The 26,175-nt window shown below is 51.0% G+C and overlaps 1 protein-coding gene across 34 annotated transcripts in view; it reads right to left on the reverse strand.

Moving 5' to 3' along the window:
• Window positions 1–26,175, reverse strand: part of WDR27 (WD repeat domain 27) — a 186,012-nt gene that overhangs the window by 142,664 nt on the left and 17,173 nt on the right. For 32 of the 34 annotated variants that reach the window (XM_045058407.1, XM_019831511.3, XM_045058398.1 and 29 more), the window contains 12 exons: window positions 22,634–22,758; window positions 20,452–20,565; window positions 19,190–19,241; window positions 17,571–17,641; window positions 15,647–15,764; window positions 13,879–14,011; window positions 12,383–12,486; window positions 11,316–11,383; window positions 10,996–11,117; window positions 10,296–10,378; window positions 4,969–5,047; window positions 2,517–2,594 (listed from right to left, as the gene is read on the reverse strand). In XM_045058407.1, the coding sequence (XP_044914342.1) occupies window positions 2,517–2,594; window positions 4,969–5,047; window positions 10,296–10,378; window positions 10,996–11,117; window positions 11,316–11,383; window positions 12,383–12,486; window positions 13,879–14,011; window positions 15,647–15,764; window positions 17,571–17,641; window positions 19,190–19,241; window positions 20,452–20,565; window positions 22,634–22,758 (1,147 nt within the window). The remainder of the gene's footprint in view (window positions 1–2,516; window positions 2,595–4,968; window positions 5,048–10,295; window positions 10,379–10,995; window positions 11,118–11,315; window positions 11,384–12,382; window positions 12,487–13,878; window positions 14,012–15,646; window positions 15,765–17,570; window positions 17,642–19,189; window positions 19,242–20,451; window positions 20,566–22,633; window positions 22,759–26,175) is intronic. The other 2 variants (XM_019831508.3, XM_045058404.1) reach the window with 2 other exon arrangements.

The raw sequence follows: 26,175 nt of genomic DNA on the forward strand, positions 1-26,175 counted from the left end.
GCCTCTGAGCAGTAGCTGGCCCAGCGGCCTGGGGACTGGCCAGGGCACAGGAGCCCAGGCCCCTCACTGGCACCCACGTGGCCTCCACGTCCTTCCCACCGCAGTCCCAGAATCCAGTGTGAACAGAGCACAAAACCACCTGTCAGGCAGAATTGCCACAGGTTAGGGGGACGTGCAAAGTTCCAGGCACACTGCACAGGGCAGAAAGGAAAGTAGCTATGATCTGAAGACAGGTTGTTGTAAAAGCTGAAAGTTACGGAAGACAAGTTAGACACATTTACTCATGTCTCTAATGCACTAAAAGCTGGGAAGACGGGCTTGCAGGCCCGCCCCCAGCCAGGCAGCACCGTCCCTTCAAAGGGAAATTTGGTGGGTGTTCAGAGGAGCCTCTCCCTGAGAAACACTTGCCTGTGCCCCGGACGTTGTTTGGGGTCTCCGGAAACCCCTCAATGCAATGCCCCCTGGGGCTGGAATTGCAGCAGAGACAGCAGACTCTGTCTGGAGAGCTGGGCTCTCATAGGAAAAAGCCACCAGAAAGATCAGAGTTGAGCAGGGCTCTTTCCTGCTGCATTCTATACTCAACCACAGACAGCTGTCCCAGGGTCCGAGGGCACCTGCTGCGGGCACATCCCCACCGTCGCTGACCCACTGATACAGGAGCAGCACAGACGGGCAGGAAGAGCAATGGGGCTTAAGAAAAACGTCACAACACGTGGGCAAAACCAGCATCTGGCAAGTGACTGCTCAAGTACAGACGGGCTGCAGACTGGAGTCAGTGACACTTCACTCCCGTCGTCCATCGTCTCCATCCCCGTGTGGGTGTAGACGGGCTGTAGACTGGAGTGGGTGATAATTTGATACCACCAGCCATAGTCTCCATCCAAATGAGGGAATCTAGGTCCTAGAGGTCCCCCAAACACCTTCCCATCTAGGCACGTGGGGCCTGGGGATCGGCAGGTTGGCCACGGTCCGCACATCGTGGGCAGCAGTGCGTCCCACAAGAAGCGCATCCATGTCAGTGAGCTCATCGCCGGCCATTCAATATTCGCCTGGAGCCCATAAACTGATCAAATTTTTCTGTCCAATTATTAAGCAAGAAACTTATCAAGAATGATCCATCGCTGGCTACAACACTTTCTTAAAACAGTATTTTAACAAAAATTAACTATTGCCTCTAGAGGCCAGGGAAACAAAAGCAAAAATGAACTATTGGGGCCTCATCGAGATAAAAAGCTTCTGCACAGGGAAGGAATCTCTCAACAAAACTAAAAGGCAACTGATGGAATGGGAGGAGATATTTGCAAATGACATATTTGGTAAAGGGTTAGTATCCACAAGACGATAAACAAATCAAACTCAACACCCAAAAAACAAATAATCCAGTGAAGAAATGGGCAAGAGACATGAATAGACACTTCTCCAAAGAAGACATCCAGATGGCCAAGCGACACATGAAAAGATGCTCCACATCACTCATCATCAGGGAAATACAAATCATAACCACCAGGAGATACCACCTGACACCTGTCAGAGTGGCTAACATTAGCAACTCGGGCAACAACAGAGGTTGGTGAGGATGTGGAGAAAGAGGATCTCTTGCAGTGCTGGTGGGAATGCAAGCTGGTGCAGCCACTCTGGAAAACAGGATGGAGGTTCCTCAAAAAACTAAAAATAGAACTACCCTACGACCCAGCAATGGCACTACTAGGTATTTATCCAAGGAATACAGGGATGCTGTTTTGAGGGGTGCAGGCACCCCAATGTTTACAGCAGCTCTATCAACAATAGCCTAAGTATGGAAAGAGCCCAAATGTCCACTGACTGACAAATGGATAAAGAAGCGGTTTGTATACACACGATGGGTTATGACTCAGCGATCAAAAAGAAGTAAGGGTTGCCATTTGCAGCAAACAGGAATGGAACTAGAGGGTATCGTGTTCAGCAAAATGAGTCCGTCAGAAAGAGACAAATACCATATGATTTCACTCACGTGTGGAATTTAAGAAACAAAACAGATGAACATAGGGGAAGGGAAGGAAAAATAAGATAAATACAGAGAGGGAGGCAAACCGCAAGAGAGACTCTGAAGACTGAGGGTTGCTGGAGGGGAGGTGGGGGGAGATGGTGTAGGTGGGTGATGGGGCATTGAGGGGGCCACTTGCCGGGATGCGCACTGGGTGTCGTGTGTAGGTGGTGAATCACTGGGTTCTACCCCTGAAACCATTATCACACTATATGTTAACTAACTTGGATTTAAAGAAAGAAGAAAAAAATATTGCCAAGTTGTCAAGACGGTAAAAATAGCAGCCTGTCTGAAAAATGAATACGGAAGAACTGAATCTGACTAAAAGGACATACATATACGAATAACGTGCACACGCTGTGTATACGTGGGCCATGTACACATCTGGTACTCCCAAGGTTGGACACCTGTTTGGAACAAATCCATTGACAGTATTTAAAGGGCCTCCCCAAATTACGCTACGTCTACTTTGAAAGGCAAGTTCGTGACGTACCACCTGTGACTGCCCCTGCGGCGTGAAGGGCTGTCACCGTTATTCCTGGTGTTGGTCTTGGGTGAAAACATAGTGACGCTGTGGAAAGAAAACTCTTAGGTCATCTCAAAGATGACAGCTCCAAGCTTCTTAAGAGACCTGTATTTTGCAGCAAAACATACAGAACATATAAACATATAAACGCTTTCAGTGTCCCAACTAGTGATAAAGCAAACACTCACTTACTCTAATTGTAACAGCTATTGTTTCAATTATATATCTACACTGGCTATTGCACTGCTGAAAATATATCTGGACATAAAAATTCTGGATAATACTGAGCTACTCACTTATAAATTTTGACTACTAGAAAAACACTAAGATAACCATTTCTGTGTAAAGATCACACCGCAAATTATCTATTGGTCCCATTTTGTGAGGTGTGTGTGAAAGATGTATAAATCAAAAAACTGCTCCCAAAGTCAGAATCCCCTTAAAGTGAATACAGAACATGATTCTTATGATATTGTTTCCTTTTGGAGAATAAATTGATATAATCATAACAGAAACGAAACTTCACTTGTGAACATTATTTTGCAAACCTACTCAGAGACAGAAGAGAAATTCCTGGCAAGTCACACTGAATTCTCTCTTGAACAGAATTAGATTAAATGCTGGCGGTGGCTGAACAGGCACCTGTTTTTAAGATGGTTTTTAAGATGAAGAAACAAGCTCCCAGAGATGCTGGGGCACATGGTGCTGAGCTCCGGGGACAGACGAGGGACAGCCACACCCCCATCCCGCACCTGCATCCAAGCCTCGCAGTGTCAGTAGCAGGCTCGGCTTCGGGCCGTGCCCGGAGCCATCAGACCAAGGGGCAGGAGGGGGTGGCCTGGCCCCGGGCCACCGCCAGAGGCTCTGCACTGCCGCAGGATCTCAAAGTCCCCTGGGGCCCGGAGGAGGGAGGATGCCAGTCACTTGAGGATGGGAGAAAAGAGAACAAAGGGTAAGAGGTCACTGAGCGGGGACCAGCAGGGAACATGTGAGAAGGAGCCAGAATGCTGCCGGAGCACAGGAAGCACGCCCGGAGGGAGACGGACACGGTCAGGGCTGGGCTCGCCTCCTTCCATCTGCCCCTCCCACTGCCTCTGACAGGTCACCGTGCCGCATATCCTGACAAGGTGATCCTTGACATTTAAAATACTGTAACATCATGCTGTACTTTTCCCGTAAAGTTCAAACTCCCAGGTTGGTGCTCAGGGCTGTTCATGGACTGGCCTCTTCCTCCCCCTGGGCACCCACACAGGAAAGAAAACTCAAGACGTGCCTTAATATAAGGGACCCCAGAAGTCCACACTGAACACAGCAGATCACACTACAGCTGGTGCCCACAGGCATGCTGTATGAACTAGTGTGCAGTTTTGTTGAGGCAAGGATCCAGAATCCATCCATCCATCCACCTACCCATCCATCCATCATCCACCCACCCATCTATCATCCATCTATCTGTCATCCATCCATCCATCCATCCATCCATCCATCCGTCCGTCATCCGTCAGTACTTTGCGAGAGGGTCTGAGTGCCAAGTGCTGTACCAGGACCAGAGGTTTAAAGAATAAATAATAAGTAAAGCACGAAGTCATGCTAGCCAGTCGTGCCACAGAGAATAAAGCAGGCAAGTGCTGAGAGGGAATCACGGCAGAGGTGGGCATGTTGTCCAGGCAGCCTGGATAGAAGCAAGACTGGCTGCCCCATAAGCAGCACCCATGTGAGCCTCAGGGAAGCGCATGAGGGGGAAGAAAGGGCCGATGGAGAGCCCTGAGGCAGAGGGATGGACGCGGAGGCCAGGGGGGAGGGGGAGGGAGAGCATGGCATAAGCGGGTCAGGGGACGGGTGACCCCAGAGAGCCTCCCAAAGTCCTGACCTGCGTTCCGAGTGGGGCCCCCAGGGCTGTTCCACTCAGTATGTGAAGAGCACGGAACAGATCAAGATTTGGGGTGAGAAGACGTCAGAGGCCGATGTGCATTTCACACAGAAAAGCAAAGTCCGCTTCCAAGAAATGCGGCATTCCGGAAGGACAAGGGGATTTCAAGGCTCTGCTGTACTTGAAACTCCCCAGATACCACGTTGTTCCCAATTTCGTCATCATTGACTCCCTCCCTCCCCAACCCACCAAACCAGGTCTGAATACACTGCATCTAATGCTCCCAGAAAGCCCGGGCGGCCAGGTCTCCGTCCCTGCGTCCCCCTCTCCCAGGCAGGTCCGCCCCTGTCCTGGCACCTGACAAGGTCACCAGGCACCATCACTGCCGTCAATCAGGACCAAAGGGCGCCCGAGAGGCGAGCACATGGCGAGCACACAGGAGGGGCTTGCTGCGGCCTCGTGTTGACTGCTGTCCACGTGTCCCTGCCCTGCACCCGGGGGTGGCCCTCCACACACATCTTTCCCGCCTCTCCAGGCTTAGTTACTCACTGCGGGGCGGTCGCATACCCAGATGACCTCACTTTGCCGTGGAAAACCAGAGGCTGGTCCTGAACGGTGCTCCGTACCGCTGTGTGAAACGAGTTTAAAAAGTAGATGTTACTGGCACAAAAACAGACACTCAGATCAACGGCACAGAATAGACCAGAAATGGACCCACAAACGTAAGGCCAACTAATCTTTGACAAAGCAGGAAAGAATATCCAATGGAATAAAGACAGTCTCTTCAACAAACGGGGTTGGGAAAACTGGACAGCAACACGCAGAAAAATGAACCCGGACCATTTTCTTATACCAGACACAAAAATAAACTCAAAATGGATGAAAGACCTAAATGTAAGACAGGAAGCCATCAAAATCCTAGAGGAGAAAGCAGGCAAAAACCTCTCTGATCTTGGCTGCAGGAACTTCTCACTCAACACGTCTCCAGAGGCCAGGGAAACAAAAGCAGAAATGAACTATTGGGACCTCATCAAAATTAAATGCTTCTGCACAGCGAAGGAAACCATCAGCAAAACTAAAAGGCAACCGACAGAATGGGAGAAGATATTTGCAAATGACCAATCAGATAAAGGGTTAGTATCTAAAATCTATAAACAACTTATCAAACTCCACACCCAGAAAACAAATAATCCAGTGAAGAAATGGGCAAAAGACATGAAGAGACGCTTCTCCAAAGAAGACATCCGGATGGCCAAACGACACATGAAAAAATGCTCAACGTCACTCATCATCAGGGAAACACAAATCAAAACCACCAGGAGATACCACCTGTCAGAATGGCTAACATTAGCAACTCAGGCGACAACAGATGCTGGCGAGGATGCAGAGAAAGAGGATCTCTTTTGCATCGTTGGTGGGAATGCCAGCTGGTGCAGCCGCTCTGGAAAACAGTGTGGAGGTTCCTCAAAAAACTAACAGTAGAGTAACCCTACAACCCAGCTATTGCACTACTAGGCATTTATCCAAGGGATACAGGTGTGATGTTTCGAAGGGACACATGCACCCCCGTGTTTACAGGAGCACTACCAACAATAGCCAAAGTATGGAAAGAGCCCAAATGTCCATCAATGGATGAATGGATAAGGAAGATGTAGTTTATATATACGATGGAGTATTACTCGGCGATGAGAGAGGATGAAATCTTGCCATTTGCAGCAACGTGGATGGAACTAGAGGGTATTATGCTAAGCGAAATTAATCACAGAAAGACAAATATCGTATGACTTCACTCATATGAGGACTTTAAGATACAAAACAGATGAACGAACATAAGAGAAGGGAAGCAAAAATAAGATAAACACAGAGAGGGAGGCAAAACATAAGAGACTCTAAAATATGGAGAACAGAGGGGTGCTGGAGGGGTTGTGTGATGGAGGGGTGGGCTAAATGGGGAAGGGGCTTAAGGAATCTACTCCTGAAATCACTGTTGCACCATGTGCTAATTTGGACTTAAATTATAAAAAATAAATAAATTATAGAAAAAAAGTAGCAAATGTTTAACATGCCAAGAAAAAAGTTCCTTGAGAACACAAAAGTTCACATGCATGGAAGGAGGCCATTCACTATAAACCGAAGAGGTTTCACACCCAATGCCAAACCAACCGATACCAGCAAAGAAGGTTAAATCAAGGGTATTACAAGTATAAGAAAACAACAAAAAACGTTTTCTCATTCCTCAAACGATACTGAATTGCAGTATGTGCTCAATAGCACATGTTTCAAACACCATGTAGACTAACACATCAGCTCACGTCGTAATAAAACAGGCCACACACAGAACCCGTCTATGTGAAATTCCGTCCGTGGCACACTAGAAACCAGCCATCGTGGAGTAACTCGCTCTATAAATCTGTGACAAATAGATCTTTTCAACAAACAAGAACAGCAATGATCTTAAATCAGCTCACATTTCTCTCACGTACTCGTTTACCACATGATAGAGCAGTAAGGAAGATAAAGCACTTAACCATGACTACACCTGTGCACCTCAGTGGCAACGAAATTTCTTATCCTACTAAGTTTTCCACAGCACGGCCAACTGATAAAAACTCTGACACTGCATGAACTTAACACAAATATTTACAAATCTCAAATCCTTTCAGGCAAAATAAAATTCTGCCAGAATTACTGATTTTTACAAACATTTAGTACTTGGTATCCAATATGAATACTCTGTACAACAGTATAAAGTAGCTTTGGAAAAAACGGCTACTTGCACAGTATTGCATTATTTTGAAAATAGTTTTGTTTTGTTTTGTTTTTTAACAAAGAAACTCAGTTCTGTATCTGGCACTATTTCAAGCCTGACAACCTGGACCATATTCCCATCAAAAACCAAGTGAAGCGAGTGAGCAAATCACTAAAATGACACCCACGTGACCAGGAACCCAAAAAGCATCCGGCTCGCCGAAGGCAGAGCCCCACCCGGGGGACGAGGCACCTCGGGGAAGGCCTGGAAATACAACTGCTCCCAGGGGGGCCCCAGAAAACCTCTCTCCACCTCAGTGTCAAGTGAAGGAGAAAAAAATCTCCGAGAAAAACAAAGCAAACGGAAAATATTTTCCGAATCAGATAATAAAATAACAGATGCATTTGGGTACTTGGTTATGAAAAAGTCTTGAAAGTACTAGAATAAAGTTCATATTTATGGAAGGGCATATTATTTTAATAAATGCTTTAAGTATTAAAATAGATCAGTTCATCGCATGTGTTTATTTCTATTATGCTTCTTGCAACTAGAGGGATGCAAATTTTTAGATTCTAGCACAACTATAAATCGGTCATCTGCATTAACTCTCCATATGAATACTTTTTAAACAAGACATAAAACGGTCATAAAAATCAACTGTCTGAAATTGCACCTGTCCCTGGTTACAGAGAAATTATAATCTCCGTAATAAGCCTTACTGTCTATACGACTGTTCTTATCAAAGGTTTTGTTCTATGCATCACTTAGCTGTGAAGCATGGTATATCATATAGACTCATCCGAACAAGATGATCCATACTAGCAAAAAATGAAAAAAAGAAAACATTTTTAAGGGTACATCTAAATAAAACGAGAATAAAATCTAAAGAAATGAGGTAATAAAAGAAAGAGGAATTTATGTGTCTCATTTCGTAACAGAGTTCCATCCAGAGGAGCCATAAGATTATGCCTTTGACGTGCCAAGTCACGTGTGTGGTGATGAAAATAAGTGACCACACTTAGAGGTAAAAAACAGAGCATCAGTGGCCACTTAACAGAGTTCATCCAGTCTAAGTAATTTTCTTTGAGTAAAAATGTATTTAGAATTTCAGAATATTATCTAAGCAACCTAATATTCCAACTAATTGGCAATTTAATTAATATCTGTCACAACTTTTTTCCAAGCAATTTTAATAAAAACATATACATAATTTTCGGTATTAATAAAATTATTTTAAAAGACTTTACATCATGCAACAATATGAAGGCACTTAATGCCAATGAGCTGTACACTTAAAAATGGTTAAAATGTGGGGCGCCTGGGTGGCTCAGTCGGTTAATTGTGAGACTTCAGCTCAGGTCAAGATCTCACGGTTCAGGAGTTCGAGCCCCATGTCAGGCTCTATGCTGACAGCTCAGAGCCTGGAGCCTGCTTCAGATTCTGTCTCCCTCTCTCTCTGTCCCTCCCCTGCTCACGCTCTGTCTCTCTCAAAAAAATAAATAAAATATTTTAAAAAAATTTTTAATGGTTAAAATGTTAAATTTTACATTATAGATATTCTACCACAATAAAAAATATAAGAAAGAAGAAATAAATGAACAGAACAGGTTTTTAAAAAGAATATGAAAAACAACTTTTACCACACCAATTAAGTATAAAGCCGTAACACATGCCTAGTAAAGACTTTCGGTTTTCACTAACATAACTACATAGGAATTTAAACTTCTCTGAGGAGGCCGCCATTGAAGGATGGACGGACTTCTACTCCCGAAGCGACACAGGGCTGGGTATTCGGACTGAGGGAGGGACAGAGCCAGAAGAACAGGAGGCCGCGGCTCAGAAACCCAGCAGAGGGGATCCCAGATCCCGAAGGAGGGGACCCGGCCTGCAGTGACCACGCGGGAGGGGAGGTATGAGGGCGACAGTCCGTGCACGCCTTCCCCAGAGGGACTCGGCTGGGTGGGGCTGGGGGAGCCACAGAGTAACACAGTTAAGAACAGTGGAGGCCTTCAGAAGGTCTCGTGGACAAGGGAGGGGGCGGCGGGACACGGGTGTGATGACAGCACAGCCCCCCGCCCTTCCAGAGCCAGAGCCTGGACGACCTGGCAGGAGGGCACCCGCACCTGCAGTCGTGCCCCCTCCAGGAGCTGGGGTCCCTCATCAAAGATGGAGATACAAGCAGACTGAGCACCTCTGTTGTTTTGTAATTAGGTCAACAAGAGGCTTAACCATACTGGTTAGGACTCCGGGTTGGTCAACGAAAGGGAAAAAAGAATCGCTGTCAGTGATTCTCAACAATGAAAATAAATGGAAAATGTAATGAAGTCTGGCATCTTAAAACAGAACTTTAAAATTATTTCTTTGTAAAAAGCAACATGCGGATTTGTTTTCTGCTTATAATAATACGATGAGAAAGATTTTTGAGACAATCAGGAATAACTTATCTGGGCTGGCTAATTAATAAAGGACACGAAAGAATCGCTGCTGGTTTTGATAATGGCATCACGGCCACTAAGCACACGTCTGTGTTTTAGAAACGCATACTCAAGTCTGCAGGGGTAAAACGATGTGATGCTTGGCAATGGCTTTACAATCTTCGGCAAAGAGAGACAAGAAAAAATCAGTCCCGTGATCAATAACTGGGCATCCACATGTATGTTCTGGCCGGTAGAGCATTTGGTTTTTTTAATTTTTTTTTTTTTTTTAGTGTTTTTATTTATTTTTGACAGAAAGAGAGAGAGAGACAGAGCATGAGCAGGGGAGGGGCAGAGAGAGAGGGAGACAGAATCCGAAGCAGGCTCCAGGCTCCGAGCTGTCAGCACAGAGCCCAACGTGGGGCTCGAACTCACGGACCGTGAGATCATGACCCGAGCCCAAGTCAGACGCTTAACCGACTGAGCCCCCCAGGCGCCCCTAGAGCACTTGTTTTTGAATTCCTATGAATGATACCCGATTCAGGAAAACAAAACATCTAGCACATTCCCTACCACAAAGAGCATGTAAAAAATAAATGAGAGGCAGAGAAACGAAGCAGCGATGGACAGAGGAAAGGCCGAATTTTCACGCGCACAAACATGAATCCACAGACCAGGTCGTTGCGCCACGTCCCAGAGCAGGGGGTACTAACCGGACCGTCGCTGAGGCGCCGGTGGGGTCCTGTGCTCCTCAGCAATTCTGAAGTGCAGCGGAGACGTGGACAGGACACAGCCACTAGGCAGACAAATCGCCAGGAGAACAAACTCACAAAACGCACGTTGTCAGGACATCACAAGGGATTAACTCATGTAGATACGGATGTGCGATATTTGGAAACGATCAAGCTTATTCCTCTTCTAGGAAATAATCTTTACTATTTTTAACAAAATGGCTCTTTTATAATTTACATTCTATCCTGAAATAAAATATTTTTACACTGGAAATTAAGTATGAATCATTTACTTTAAAAAATTTTTTTTTTCAACGTTTATTTATTTTTGGGACAGAGAGAGACAGAGCATGAACGGGGGAGGGGCAGAGAGAGAGGGAGACACAGAATCGGAAACAGTCTCCAGGCTCTGAGCCATCAGCCCAGAGCCCGACGCGGGGCTCGAACTCACGGACCGCGAGATCGTGACCTGGCTGAAGTCGGACGCTTAACCGACTGCGCCACCCAGGCACCCCTACTTTTAAACAAGACAGAAGCAATGCCATGAGCAAGAATTTCTTTCAAGCAGGTCAGGAGAGTTGGGAGTTCACTAAACTTTACTTTTAATTCTTAGAATCGACAGGAACGTAAGCTCCTGAGAGGGGAAAGCCGCATGCGGAAATCCTACCGGAGAAGACCCTACCGAGGCAGCACCGACAGGCTCCTTCCGGCGCCGAGACCTTGCCGAGACCGCACCAGAGCCGCGAGACGGATTTCCAACACGGCGATCTGACCGCCAAACATGGACGTCAGCAAGCAGATGGCCTGCACGGGACAGTTGTCACACGGTCAACAGTGAGCACACACCCGTGACCCCAACCACACAGGGTAAGGCTGCTCCTGTCATGTGGGCAGTTACCGCGTGCCAAATGTCACACGCGAGGTCACACTCCACCACGTGGAGGAAAGGACACGTACCGATGCACTTGGCAGGGTCTGAGGACGGCACGTTTCAGGTCTCACCTTTTGCTCGCCGGCCTTGCTCATCATCGCGCACGATCCGGCAACCTGAATGCTGAGGCTCCTGAAATCTTAATTTCCAGCAAAGAGAGACAAACAAGCAACGTTTACGGGGCAAGTGGAGGGAACGAACCCCACGTGCCTGCACGCCCACCGCACGTGGGCCTGTGCGCTCCCGAGAGCCCTTGCCCTGGGGCAGCTCAATCCGGCGGAGAAGGCATAGGGCAGCTGGGGCGAGCCCCGGTAACACAATTCCAGGGGCACACACACACACACACACACCCAGATCTAAGAGGAGCTCCGGTGAACCTTCAAGGGCAAGCAGGGGGAGGAGAAGAAGGCACTCGGGTCAGCAGAGGTTTGGAGGGTTCAAGCAAAGTCTGCAAGTAAGTGACGGTCGAAACGGGCAGTGACCTCCAACGAGGAGAGAGGCTGGGCTGGGCCAGGCTAAGAACTCGGACTCTGTCCCCAAAACACAGGGGCCTTAAAGGAGAAAGTAGGGAGACTGCTCTTACAGGTGACATGGGCTGTGCCTGCAGGAGGCTCCTGAGGGGGGCAAGCTCGGGGAGGGAGGAGGGACGGAGTCAGGAATCACGCCCACATTACTGGCAGGGCAACTCCCGGCGTGGAGGTCGCAGAATCTGAGAACAGACGGGAGCCGCCCCAGGTCAGTCCAGACCGTGGAGTCGGACAACCTGGGGGGCTGTCCAGTCACGGGTGTCAAGTCGTCAGCAGGAAATATGGACAGTGTGGACTCAAAAGCCCTCAGTATAAGCTCGGGACAGGCGCGGCAGCCCTGAGGAGAAGTGTCCCTCGGAGCCCTGTGCACAGAAGACAGGGGCACCGAGGACCGAGTGAAGGGAGACCCACCCAGAGGCCGGAGTGAGCTAACAGCATGGCCTTGGGACCCAGAGGCTGCCCGTGGCCTGACGCACGGTGAACACGCCTCGTCTGCACGCTCTGGTGACCAGACTTTCTACGCTGAAGGTGTCACCCTCCCGTGGCAGAGGAAGACATTAATAGAAGTTACATGAAATTTAGATCAAGGGTGACCTGAACTTTCACCTTACCCTTGTAACGTAAAACGCCTTCCAATTCGAAGTTCGCCAAGTTAAGTATGAGTAAGCCAGAGGAGCTTCCAACCCACAGGCACGGGGCACTCTCAGAAGGCAGGCTAATTTTCAAAGAAAAAGAGAGAACGACGTGGCGGTCTCACCCGAACGACGTGGCGGTCTCACCCCTCAGGCTTCCGTCCCACAGCTGCCACTGAGCAGGCAGCCAGCTCTCGGCATTTATGACCCAGAACCGCACTCGATCAGGCTGGTGTTCAACGGTCTCGGGTTTCCTGGAAACCCACTGTCCAGTGCAGACGAGACGGCCACGACCTGACCGCAACTCGACTGTCATCTGCAAGGCTATCACTTCTTCCGAGCTCAAGGTGGCAGCCGGTGCCACGTCCATCCCTTCGAGGCAGCCACGTGGCACCTGCGTCCTGCCGGGTGGCGTCTGGAGATGAGGAGCCCCGCTAACAGGGAACAGACCACCGTGGCAGAGCTCAGGAGATACCGACCACAGCTCTGCCTCCTCTTCCATCGATGTGCAAACAGGGTCAATGTTAACAAAGGGCCAATAGGCCTCCTCTGGCTATGCCAGACTTGGACTCTGAAGGACTCTCCACGCCCTCTCTCCCGCCTGCCACTCGGTCCCCTGGAGCCTCACACGGCTCTAGGACTGTCTCTTTCTCACTCTGGGCTCATTCTCAGGCCCGCACACACCCGCGGCCGTCCAGAAGGTGGCCAGGCAGGTGGGTCCCTGCCACCCCATGTGCACCCCAGGGGCGGAAGGCCTGGCCCTGACCAAAGCACAGGCCAGATGTGTGTTCCCACCCAGCCTGGCACCTGTGCGGACACTTGGCCCCACAGCACGGCCAGCTCCCCGTCCAGGGGAGCACCCCCCTTGTCCAGGGAGACCAGAGGCCCCGTCGTCCCTAGACCTTTCCACACTCAGTAAAAGCCATCATGATACATTCTTAAGTGTCTGATATACAGACAGATAGGAAAGTTTAGGGGGAGTCACGATTATATCCTCCTTTACCTTATTATGCAATCAAGATCTACCTAGGGACGCCTAGGGGGCTTAGTCGGTTGGGCGTCTGACTTTGGCCCAGGTCATGATCCCACGCTTCGTAGGTTTGAGCCCTGCGTCGGGCTCTGTGCTGACAGCTCAGAGCCTGGAGCCTGCTTCAGATTCTGTGTCTCCCTCTCTCGCTGCCCTCCCCCACTCTGTCTCCCCGAAATGAATAAACATTAAAAATATTTTTTTAAGATCTGCCTAGATTTTGGTGAGTGAAATTAAAATTAATATTTCTTTTATTAAATAGACTTAGAAATAATTGACCAAGTTTACCAACTTTAAGACCCGAAGTATGCAGTCCTAAAAACACTTCACAGTTATTCTTATTCTAACAGACAAAAATAATTTGGTTTTAGTTTAATCATTCTTCAAAAATGAACCTAATTTGGTAAAGTTTTCTTCACATGGCACTGGCCAAGCTCATCATACTCACCATCCACACTCAGAACTGGGCAGGAGCGAAAGGTCACAGGGAGCCAGGCCCAGGACAGGCAGGCTTCCTTCCACGTCCTCTCCTTTCTCCAGGCCGTGTGCACAGGGACGCCGATTCTTCTCTAGGAACAGAACTATCGATAATCTGAGCTATGAGATCAAAATGATCAGTCGAGGTAAAGGCAAACAGTTGGCACCACGGGATGTTGATGGAAACACACGTGGGCTAGAGTCATCAGGTCACGAGTCAAGGAAAGCCCTCAGACTTACACGAGGTAAAGAACAAGGTGATAAACACAGAGCAGACCCCATACGTGAGGCCTGGAAAGAAGGAACGTGGAGTGTCAGGCACACCTAGAGTTTAACCCTGTTCTTAACGCAGGATCAGGTTTACCTGCTAATAAATGGGCCTTCACACAAGAGGTCACGAAAACCAAGATCCAAAGCATTAGGAAGAAAGCAGGTACACTGAATAAAGGTAATTTCCGACCTTCGGGAAGGCCAGGGGAGGGGAGGGGAGACACAAGCTACACCAAAGAGCAGGAAGAATGGTGAGAGACTCGGGGGCAGCAGGGAAAAGCCGAACTCGCTGTGACAGGAGAGTCGGTGCACTGCCCGCGCCCCACAGGAGTCCCAGGCTGGACTGAGGAGGAAAGCCCACAGCTCTCCCAACAGACCATCCACTCCCGTTGTGACACTGTGTTAGGTACGAGCGCAGAGGGTGAGGAAGGGAGGTGTGGCCAGGTAGGGGCTGATGAGGTTTGGGGTGGGGGTGGGGGTCCCGGGCCAACAGCCAAGAAAGGATTCTTGAGACGTCTTCCGTGCAACAGGACGGTTTTATTAAAGCACGCACGGGGACGGGACCCGAGGGCAGGAAGGGCTGCACTGGGGTCCCGAGGAGTGACAGGTTATGCACTCGGGAGCTGGGGGAGGTAAAGACTAGGGGAGTCCCCGGAAGGACTTTCGTCTGCTGAAGTAGCCACTTAAGATCCTGGAGGCCTGGCTATTGCCAGGCTAAGGTGGTTCTTCCCTCTAGCAAAGCACTAACGTGAAGACAAAGGGAGTTCCCGGAGACACGTTTTCCTCTGCCGGCCTCAAGTATCTTGTCAGTGGGCTTCAGGGTATAAGGAAATTCAACTTTATCACATCTTTCTGCCTTTGTTTCCCCCATCAGAACCAACTGTGGGCAGAGGGAGAATAGTGCAGAGCAAAGGGACTGCGCCAGCCCAAGGGGATGGGGACGCACAGGGGCGTCCTGGGGGGGGAGGGGATGAGGGACAGGGGAGTACAGGGGAGGCCCAGGAGGTGATGGGGTCACGCAGCGGGGGAGGGGGGGAGAGGGGTGTGGGCGCGCAGGGGAGGCCGGGTGAGGGTGGGGGATGGGGACACGCAGGGCACCAGTCTGCTCAGTCAGCTCGGCATGGAACAGCTCTGGAAGGTAGGTCTGTCCACCCTGGACCCTCAGCACCATGACAACCCACAGCAGCCAGGAAGCCGCTGCCTTGGGCCGGGGAACACACGCTCTCCTGGTCACCGGACCGCAGCGCCCTGCACACAGGATGGGGTGACTGGCCCACCCCATCCTCCCTCACAAGATCCGCCTGGTGCTGGTGGAGCTCTGAGGTCAGACGCTCCATTTGTCCCCGCCCCCTCTCCGGCCCCCTCCCCTAACCCAGGACCCTCGCAGGCTGATCAGCTTGGAGAGCACCAGGGCGGGAACCCCAAGGGGCAGGGAGGGGGGGGCGGGGGGGGGTTCTGAGTGGCATTACCTGGCAGGCTGCACAACCTGGACTCGACCCTCCTGGAGAAAGTCTCTCTCTTCTTCTTTAGGTCAACTCGGGTCACACAACGATAATGATGTCTTTCAACCAAACTGAAGACCCAAAGCTGAGAAAGCAGAGCAGGCGCACACGCGCGCGCGCACACACACACACACACACACACGCACACACACGGAAGCCCGTCATCACAGGTGGGCGTGGCTCGAGCCCAAGGAGAAAGACGGGTCAGGAGAGGGAGACACACTGCACGTGGCCTCAGAGGCAGCTTGGACCCCTCCCTTCCCTCCACAGCGGAGCCTCCGGGCGCTTCTTCGGCCCCCCGACTTGAGTGCAGACGCCCCCTCTGACTCACAACACTCCGCCCAGGAGGGCGATGTGCTCTGACCCCCACCGTCCACGCCAGTCTCTCGGAGCCCAAGGGCACGGACACACAGGTGCGAATACATCCACGTGTCACCCGGCCAAAAGACACGGGTGACAGCAGTCACCTTTGTCAAAAAGAAAGATAGGGGTGCCTGGGTGGCTCAGTCGGTTGAGCTTCCGACTTCGGCCCAGGTCATGATCTCGCGGTCCGTGGGTTCGTGCCCCGCATCGGTCTCTGTGCTGACAGCTCGGAGCCCGGAGCCTGTTTCAGATTCTGTGTCTCCCTCTCTCTCTGACCCTCCCCTGTTCATGCTCTGTCTCTCTCTGTCTCAAAAATAAACAAACATTAAAAAAAAAAAAAATTTAAAAAAAAAGAAAGATAAAATTTCCTTGTTTCCAAAAATACACCCGTGATACTGTGAGTTATAACTAAGAAATCCATGTATGTGGACTTCCTGTTCCTGACACACAGCTCCTTTAAAACCCTCGGAATTTCCCAAGTGAAGAGAAGGACAGAGGTGTCTTTTGTTGTGTGAACGAAATGCCTGTTGGAAAGCCCCAAGGGTGGGGGCAGGTGGCCAGGGGAGCCACAGGGGATGAGAGGCTGGCAGCTTTCGGTCCCGCCCCTGACCTGGAGGTTGGGTTGGGTTCAATCACCAGCGGGCAACGAGTTAATCAATCGCACCTACTTGACGAGGCCTCCGTTACACCCAGCTTCCAGGCTGGTGACCGCGTCCACACTGGGAGGCTGACCCCACCCCCAGTGGGGGGACCTCCCAGCTCTACACGCGGGACCCTCCCCCCCCGCCATCTACACCCCCCCATCTGGCTGCTGTCTGTGTTCTCCATTACACCCTTTAATAGACGGGTGAACCCGTAAATAAACGCTTCCCGAGTTCCGCAAGGCTCTCTAGCAAATTAGTCGAACCCCAAGCGGGGGCGTGGGAACCTCCAATTTGTAGGCAGTTTGGGCAGAAACTTCGAGTAGCCGGGGACCTACCACCTGTGACTGGCATCTGAAGGGCGGTGGAGTCTCACGGCCTGAGCCCTTAACCTGTGGGTCTCCACCTAGACAGTGTCAGAACGGAGTTAAACTGCGGGCCGTCCAGCCAGCGTGGTGGAGGACTGCCTGGCGAGGGGAGCCCCACACGTGTGCTGACCGGAAGTGCCTGAATGGGGGTGTTTGGTTATTTCCTAATACAGTATCCTGCCCAAATTTTCTCCACAGCAACTGTGTAAGAAGAGAACAGAATCCATACTTGGGGAAGCACACCTGAACGGCTCACCTGAGAAACTAAATTCTGAAAAAAATCAAGTATCTTCCAATTTTTCAAGCTCCATAAAGCTGGCTCTTCACAGGCTGTGGGTGCGTGCGAGTGAGCCCCACACGGATGCCGCGGCCCCAGAAGGAACAGCTCAGCTGCTGGGGTCAACGGTGTCTTCAAACCAGAAAGAACACACGCGAGCGTCGGAGCAGAGACCTCTCTGCAGACGCTCGTGCAGTCACCGTCACGTTTGGAACTGAGATTCCAGCCTGCGGTCCCCTCACCTGCCCGTCTGCACATCCCGCCACCAACTGCTGGCTCTTTTCATCCACGAGGAGACTCAGGAGCGGGGAGGCTACAGTGGGAATACGTAAAAATTGAGCTGTAAATATTTAAACCGAAAGCTATCCAGGTTTTACTTACACATATTTTTAGTCAAGTCTGAACTATCCTGAAATAACTTCTTCACCGGCAAATAAAAACCTCAAGTGCAGACACGTTCTGAGAACGTGTGTGAGGGAAGTAGCGACACCGCCCACCAGAAAAAGGCCGGCGGGGGGGGGGGGGGGGGGGGGGGGATGTGGTGGTGGGGGGGGGGGGGGGGGAAGCTTCCAGTCCACGTCGGAGCCAACGGACCGGTCCGTTCAAAGCTCTCCCGCACGACCGATGCCAGGCAGCCCCACACCCACACCATCAACAGCACTAGTGCCCAATAGGCATTAAACTTGCAACAGGAATAAAATCGTGGGTCTAGTCAGGAAAACGGCAATTAAATGACGCCTACTTTTTAAATTGTTGCCTAGCATGTGTCATTTAATTTAAAACTTATTCTGAATCTAAATTGTCAAGAATTCAGAAGGAGAATTAAAATAAACGGGACATTTAAAAACATTGTATGCCCGGAGCCCCTGGATGGCTCAGTCGGTTAAGCGTCCGACTTCGGCTCAGGTCATGATCTCGTGGTCCGTGAGTTCAAGCCCCACGTCGGGCTCTGTGCTGACAGCTCGGAGCCTGGAGCTGCTTCGGATTCTGTGTCTCCCTCTCTCTCTGCCCCTCCCCCACTCGTGCTCTGTCTCTCTGTCTCTCAAAAATAAATAAATGTTAAAAAAAAATTTTTAACCATTGTATGCCCTACATAAACTATAAATGATATGCAAAATCAAGTTTGTAATTATTTTCTTGACAGTCAAATAATTCCACATAATTAATTTCAGGAAAAGAACTCCAACATAATTCTAAGAGATGTGCTTTGTCCCTGTGATTGACAAACGTATTCAAGTTGTTAAAACATTCTGTTCCACACACGGATGAGTGGCACCGGGAAGAATGCTGAATCCTTTGGGAAATATAGCAGAAACTGCACCAGATCACAAGGAACCTGCACGTTGGTTAAGCTGTGTTTTCACGGGACTCATCCCAAGAAAGGGACCGTCTTCTGTTAGTTCTCTGCCCCCCTCCCCCATGTGAAGTAGCAGACGCTCAGGGTGCTGGGACAGCAGCCCTGGAGGCGGAGGGAGGCAGAGGGCACCGCAGGCCAGGACGGCACGCTCTGCAGGGACCTGCCGACACGTGCCGGGGACTCACCGGTGCACAGACAGTGTGAGGAGGGCACAGGATGGCCTGCAGCGCAGGACCGTGCAAACTCTGCCCGACCACACGCTCGGCCCGTGGGGCAGATGCCTCCTGCAGAGGCCTCGCTGGATGGCGCTTCCGGAAAGCACACACATGCTCAATTTTAAGTTAAAAACTTCGGGAAATGTGCCTGTGAAGTGAATCCTTACGCTGTGCAGACGGGTGCGACACAGCTGCTCGTGAGGGGCACGGAGACCCTGGATGGGGCGCGTCCCGCCTACAGAGCGGCCCGCGGCCCACCGACAGAACATCCGTCCGCGGGTCCAGTCACCTGTTAGCACTGCTGAGCTGTACAGTGGTGATCCAGCGTGATGGTCCCAGACCTTTGGAAAGACACTTGGTTTTTAGAGGAGGTACAATTCTGCCATTTGACACAGCGTGGACTAATGCTTCTGCTCAATTACAAATTAATTCACGTGAACGGTTACCTAAAGGAGAAAATAGTAATAAAACAGGCACATAAACAATAAAACTGTAGCAACACCATAAAAGGTGTCAGAATCACAGGGGGGAAAGCTAGCATTTCCAGAAATAACAATCTGTGGGTTTGGGAAGACCCAAGACGAGGCTGGAGACGTTGCCAAGAAGAGGTGTGAAGGCCACAGTAATTGATACCCTGACTAAAAGTACATGTTTATTTTTTCGGGCACCCTCCAATGCTCTCCAAACATCAGCTCCCATTCTCCGAGCCCCCGTGAGACAATGGGCACCCTCATGTCCATCTTAAAGACAGGAAAAGTGAGGCACAGCACCGCTCATCCATCACCAGCAGCTGGAAGGACTGGGGCTGAGCCCAGGCGGCCTGCTCACAGCACGGGAAACAGCACCCATGAGGCCAATTCTACGGGGCAGAAACTTCCAGAAGACAACAGAAGTATTTTCCGTCTCTCTCCTCTGTCACTCTGCAGATGTGCCTAAATTACCCTCAACTTTTCTTCCAGTCACCATGGAGAAGTCCTCACTTGGTCAATAAGATAACAGACCTAATACCGGCCGGCTCGGAGCCTGATGGGAGCTTAGCTGGCATTTTAAGTTCTTTCCTTCTCGGGGTGCCTGGGTGGCTCAGTCGGTTGGGCGTCCGACTTCAGCTCAGGTCATGATCTCATGGTCTGTGAGTTCGAGCCCCGCATCAGGCTCTGTGCTGACAGCCTGGAGTTTGTTTTGGATTCCGTGTCTCCCTCTCTCTCTGCCCCTCCCCTGTCCATGCTCTGTCTCTGTCTCAAAAATAAATAAAACGTTAAAAAAATTTTTTTTAAGTTCTTTCCTTCTCAACCTCAGTTTAGTTCTGACTGAATCCTCTGCTACAGGAAGATGCTTCTTCTGCTCTGGGCCCTTAGGAAGTAACATGGAAGTAAATTTGATGTTCTAGCTCCCGAAGGCCCTGGATTTGAGGAGGAGGGGCCCGCAGGTAACCCAAGCCCAGCTGGGGACGTTGGGACACTCCTGGCCGACACAAGAGTGTATGTGCAGGGACCACAAACCAGAAAGTCCTTCTAGGAAGCATCTGAAGTATCCCGGTGCCCATGCCCTTACCTTAAAGCTTCTGTCTTCAGACACTGAAATGATGATATGTGTTTGCCATGGACAGAACTCAGCTGCAGTCACGGGGCCCCGGTGACCCTCCAGCACAGCTAGTGTAGACCGGCTCTGGGAGAGTTTGTGAAGGAAGATCAGTAACTGAATGTTCTGGCAACTCTTGTTAAGAAGTTACATACATCTCACAGAAAACGGTTTCTGTTAAAGTCTACACAATTCCCTTTTCCAAATGTGAAAAGTACTTGTATATAAACCTACAAGTTCAAACTCAGATGGCTGAGCTGAGAGGGAAGGAAGCAGAGGCCTCCCGGGGCCATGTGCACGGCAAGTTTAGAGACAAGGCTAACTGAGGCTGATCCAGAACAGAGCCAGGCAGCAGGAAGGCCGGGCTCTCCCACCTTCCCATCTACACCGTGTGCTGCCCTGAAGCGACCCTCCAGTGCCAGGACTTCCCAGAACAGCCCTGCAGGGGTAGGGACGGCGTCTTGAGATAACACAGGACAGCGTGTTCATCTACTACCAAGCGAGCCTTCCTCCTAAGCCCCTGAAGCCTGTTACAACCAGGCAGCCCCAGAAGACAGCGTCACAAGCCGGAATCACATAGCACGGCCGAGAGGTGCTGGTGCTGTTCACCTGGGACTCCGGGCACCTGGGGTCAGGACTGCAGGACCTACAGCATCCGGTCAGACAAGATCATGTCCCCGCACATACATGCGGGGAATACGTACGCAGCCGTATCCACACAGCGACTTGACCAACAAGTAAGCACTTACACCGAGAAGACGTTCCCAGAGCGACCAGAGACCCCTGTGCGGCACGGCCACTTCTGCCTCTCGTCACCAGACGGGCCAAAACAAAAGGCGAGGTGGCGATGTGCACAAGAACAGGCTCACTTCCAGATTGGACGTGAGGACATACACATTTCTGCTGCCTCCAACTTCCGTAACACGACACTGTCCTAAAGAATACCCCATTTCCTCTCAGTACTTATGGTCGTGGCTTACGTTAAAGTGTTCACACTCGTTTAAAGTCTCTCAGAGCAAGTCTCACAAACCGGGCCCCCCTAGTGCTCGGGGAACGGTGCTACCACACCCCAGGTTCGTGGGCAGCCCGCACTCACCTCGTACGGGCCGCTAAGGAAGGGAGAGGGCAGCGTGGGCCGGCCGGTGGAGCCAACAGGCGCCACCTCCCTGCTCGCCCGCGGGGTTGACACCTGACTCCGGTCCGGCATCTCTGCTTCCGGGACGGACAGGGCTCTCTGCCCTCCTGGCTCGTCCCACAAGGGCGGTGAGCCCTACGTCCCCGAACAACCCCCAAAGCCATTCTGAACCCTAGGACACGTCCCATCACCTGTGACTTCACCGACAACACTAGCCCTTTGTGTGAGCCTCAATTTTACAATTTGGCCAAAAATCACTTGAACGCAGAAATGGACACTCTGGGCCCCAAACTGCCTAGCACACAGAAAGCCCGCCATCAGCTGATCCTCGAGTAAGATTTCATGCCTAACGTTCTCCATAACCTAGCGTTTTTTAAGTGGGTGTGGCAAAACATTCTTTGTAGGCTAAGAGCTTTGTTAACTGCACTCATTTGGCAAATAGCAGCCAAGACACAACACCAGGCCTTGGATGATCTGTCCCCAAAGTCTCTGGCAGACATAACGCTGAGGAAACAAGAGGCCTCCTTCAACCACCCCCCCCCCCCGCCCCACCCCTGCTCTCTTACACCTGGCTGACCCTCCAGGGCTCCCATTTCAGAATCAGATGCGAGACTTGAAGTCACCAAGAGGAAGGGGAGACAGTCCCTTACACCCATCCCAGTGAAGAGATAAGTGAGAAACATCCAGCTCCCGAAGAAAGCAAGTTTTGTAAAAGAGATCAACGAAAGTGGCACTCTGTGAGGGCTTTGAGAGGTCCGCAGAGGAGGAGGAAATGAGAAAAAACAAGGTCGGACTGAGCGCCCTCACTCAGCACCCTGATAGCCGGATTCCGTGCACAGGTTTCCTAACTGGCCTGAAACAGCAGTAGCTGGTTCAGGGGGCTTTTTCCCAGCGCAGGACAAAGACGTGTTTTCCCTCGCTTTCCCTAACGCCCTGATGAAAATACGCCCACGTGAAAATACTGTCGATGAGAGGCGGGCAGGGCCCCAGGGAGGCCCCGCCGGCAGACGCGGCACCCACCTCGGTATCCAGCATAAAGATTTTATTCCCGGCACACACCGCAGCTGCTCGGTCGTCCGGGCTCAGCCTCAAATACAGCGCCTTGCCCAGAAGGGTGCTCAGGACGAGCCCTCGAGGAGTCAGCCCTAGAGGGAGTTTCACTGTTAGTGTCAGGCCGTCAGGGTGGCCCACGAGCCACAGGGAATCACCGACCACGCAGCCCTCTCTCTCTACGTGATGCGGAGTAACAAGGACTCTGACGCGACGTTAGCTCCTCGACGGTACTAAAACCATCAAGTGCAAACAGTTCTTCTGGAAGTATGCGGAACGCAGGAACCGTCTATCGGAAGATGACTCTGTGCCTTTGCAGATAACAGGTCTCTGCGACGGCTGCACGTGCGAACGTGCGGGGGTCACACAGAATGGCCCACGGTCCCGGTTCGTCCCTCCCCCCGTGACCACACTTGCTCCAGGCCTGGCCGCGCGAGCTGCCCGGGCTCGCTCCAGACAGGCAAAGGCACAGGACGCCCATCCGAGCCTCCGAGACCTGCCCACGCCACGAGGACGTCTCCGGGCAGGCCTGTGGGGCCAAGGCAACGACACAAGCCAGCCCTCAGCTTCAAGCAGGGCCCCTCGACCAAGCCAGCACCGGGCAGTGAGGACTCAGCACCACCAGGGCTGGGCCGTGGGACTGAGGCTGCTTGCTGTCCAGCAAGGTCATGTCGACAGCAAGACCCCGAGCCTACAGAAAGGGAGCCGTGCACACACCACGTGGGAGTTCTAGTCTGGCCAGGCTAATCCCATGGGTCCGCTCCACGAGTATTTAGCAGGCACCGATGCTACCCCCGGCATCTCTACAGGCACTTGGGATAGACCAACAAACAAAACCAAGTCCCGCCTTCGTGGAAAGCTTACTCTGGGGTAGGAGGTGGGGGCACTTAGACACCAATAACCAAAATATGACAACGAATTACATACAGTGCTAGAAGGAAGTGAACACCGTAAGAAAAAGCAAAGCACAAAAGGGGACTGGGGTCCAGGGTGGTGGTCAGAAGGGCCCACGGCACCGGAGAATCGGACGTGGCAGAATCAGCAGGGATCCTGAGATGGCCCCGGGGGCAGGCCACTATGCCTGGACTGTTCCCTGAAGCTGGGGGTAGAGGTAGGGGTCCTGTAGCTTTGTCGGGAAGGCCCTGGAGAGCTTTGGGCAGCGGTGTGATGCACTCAGACTCCAATTTCGCAGGGAGCCCTGGCTGTGGAGTTGAGAGCAGAGCCCTGGGACGGGACTGGGACAGAACGGGGGGAGCGGGAAGCGCCAGCACAATGCTCCAGTGAGTGAACCTGCGGGGCACGGTGAAGGCAGGTGTGAGAAGCGTCCACGCTTTGCATGTGTTCTGAAGGGAGAGCAGACGGAAGCCGTGGGTTGGGAGGACGTGGAGGCGAGGAAGGAAGACGGGACACAATGCCATGACTTCTGACCGGAGCGGCCGCAGGGAAGGCTATGGGAGGCAGGTGCGGGAAAGGTGGTCAGGACAGGTAAGCTTCAGAGCTATCAGCTGTGCACGCGGGCGCGTCCAAGGCAGTTCACACCCGAGGCCGCAGTCGGGACCGAGGCCTCGGCGAGAGCACAGGTGGCAGCTGTCAGAGCCTGGCTGTCATCAAGGGAGTGATTTTTGAGGGGCAACAGGAAAAGCCCCTGTGCCAACGTTAAGAGGTGGGAGAGTGACAACGAGCCAGCAAAGGAGACTGAGGACAAGTGACCAATGATGGAGCACTCCAAGGTCCCAGGCCACGTGCCGTTTCCTAGGTCCAAGTGCAAACACAAATCGCTCTTGGACGCGAAGGTACTGTAAGTGAGCCTGCCTTCTCCACGGGCGCAGAAACCAAGCCTGGCTGCGTTGCACCCGGCCCAGGCCACGGGGGCACAGGCAGCGGCCTGCGGCTTCTGAGAACCGCACCCCCATCCCTGCAGTGAGGGCAGAACGAGCGCATTCCGGTCCCACTGCCACAGCTGAAGACACAAGAGCAGCCCTGGCACGCCCACCAGACTGAGCTCCGTGTGAGCGTGAATGCTGTGCCTCAGGGCCCGGCTTCGACCCCCTGTCCATGCAGTGGACCACGTGTGTCAAAACGTACAGGAGTTCTGAAGGGCGACTTAAAAATAAACCTTGGGACAGAGCCCTTCCAACACGGAAGGCTACTTATTGACAAAGACCCATACGAGGAACAAATCACTAACATGGGGTTCACTGTACAGATGTGTGTGTGTGCCCTGTGTACACACGTTCGTGTGTGTGCCCATGCTATACAACATGTACATGTACGTGAGTGCTCTGTGTTTATGTACATGCGTGCATGTGCTATACACACAGGTACACATGTGTATACTTACGTACATGTATGCACATGGTAGATACACATGTACATGTGTGTGCGTGCTGTGTGCTTACATACACAGGTACATGTGTGTGCTGTATGCTTACATGCATGTGTGAGCATGTGCTGCACACAGGTACCTGTGTGGTGTGTGCTTACTACACATGTGTGTGCTATACACACAGGTACATGTGTGCGTGTTGTATGCTGACACACGTGTGTGTGCATGTGCTATACACGTGGGCACATGTGTGTTGCTATTACTATATTCACATATGTGGTATGCACGCATATACGTGTATGCATATACACAAATGTACATGGGTTATATACTTATGTGTGTGCTGTGCACACGTGTACATGTTCTGTGTACGTGTATACCTGTGTGTGCTGTATACATATGTACATGTGTGTGCGTGTGCTCTATGTGTGTACTATATGCACATGTGTCCATCTACGTATGTGTATGCAGGTCTATGTACTGCATATATGCGTGTGTGTGCACATATGCATATGTGCTCACGTATGCACGTAGTGTGTAGCATGCACTGCGTGCATGAATGTATATGCACTATGTGTGTATCTGTGTATGTCTGCATATACACTGTGTGCATATATACGTATAAGTGTATATATGTGCACTATACGTATACATGCATGCCTGTATGCACATCTCTGCATTTATGTACTATTGTATCTACACATATGCATGCATTATGTACTATGTGTGTGCATGCATATGTATATGTGCACTACCTGTGTAGGTGTATGTGTGTAGGTTTACATGTGCGTTGCCATGTATGTATGTACATGTGTGGGTACTACATAAATATCGAATATGTGCACGTATGTGTGGGTGTGTATATACGTGCTATATGTGCGTACAAATACTGTGTGTGTATACGTGCAGGTGTGTATGTACTATTTGCACGTGCATGTGTGTTACATGTGCATGTGTGTATGCTATACGTGTATGTGCTTTGTGTACGATGTGTATCGTGCATGTGCATGCCACGTTTATACACGTGTGCGTGCTCTATGTGGGTGTGCCATGTGTATGTACATTCATGCATGCACTGTGCTTGCGTGCACTATGTATGTTCGTGTACTGCATATGTATGAGCATGTGTATATACTATTTATGTGTATGTGTGTGTGGCTACGTCTGTACCACATGCGTGTGTATC

This window comes from Felis catus, chromosome B2, assembly GCF_018350175.1.
Source record: "Felis catus isolate Fca126 chromosome B2, F.catus_Fca126_mat1.0, whole genome shotgun sequence".
NCBI classification, from domain to species: Eukaryota; Metazoa; Chordata; class Mammalia; order Carnivora; family Felidae; genus Felis; species Felis catus.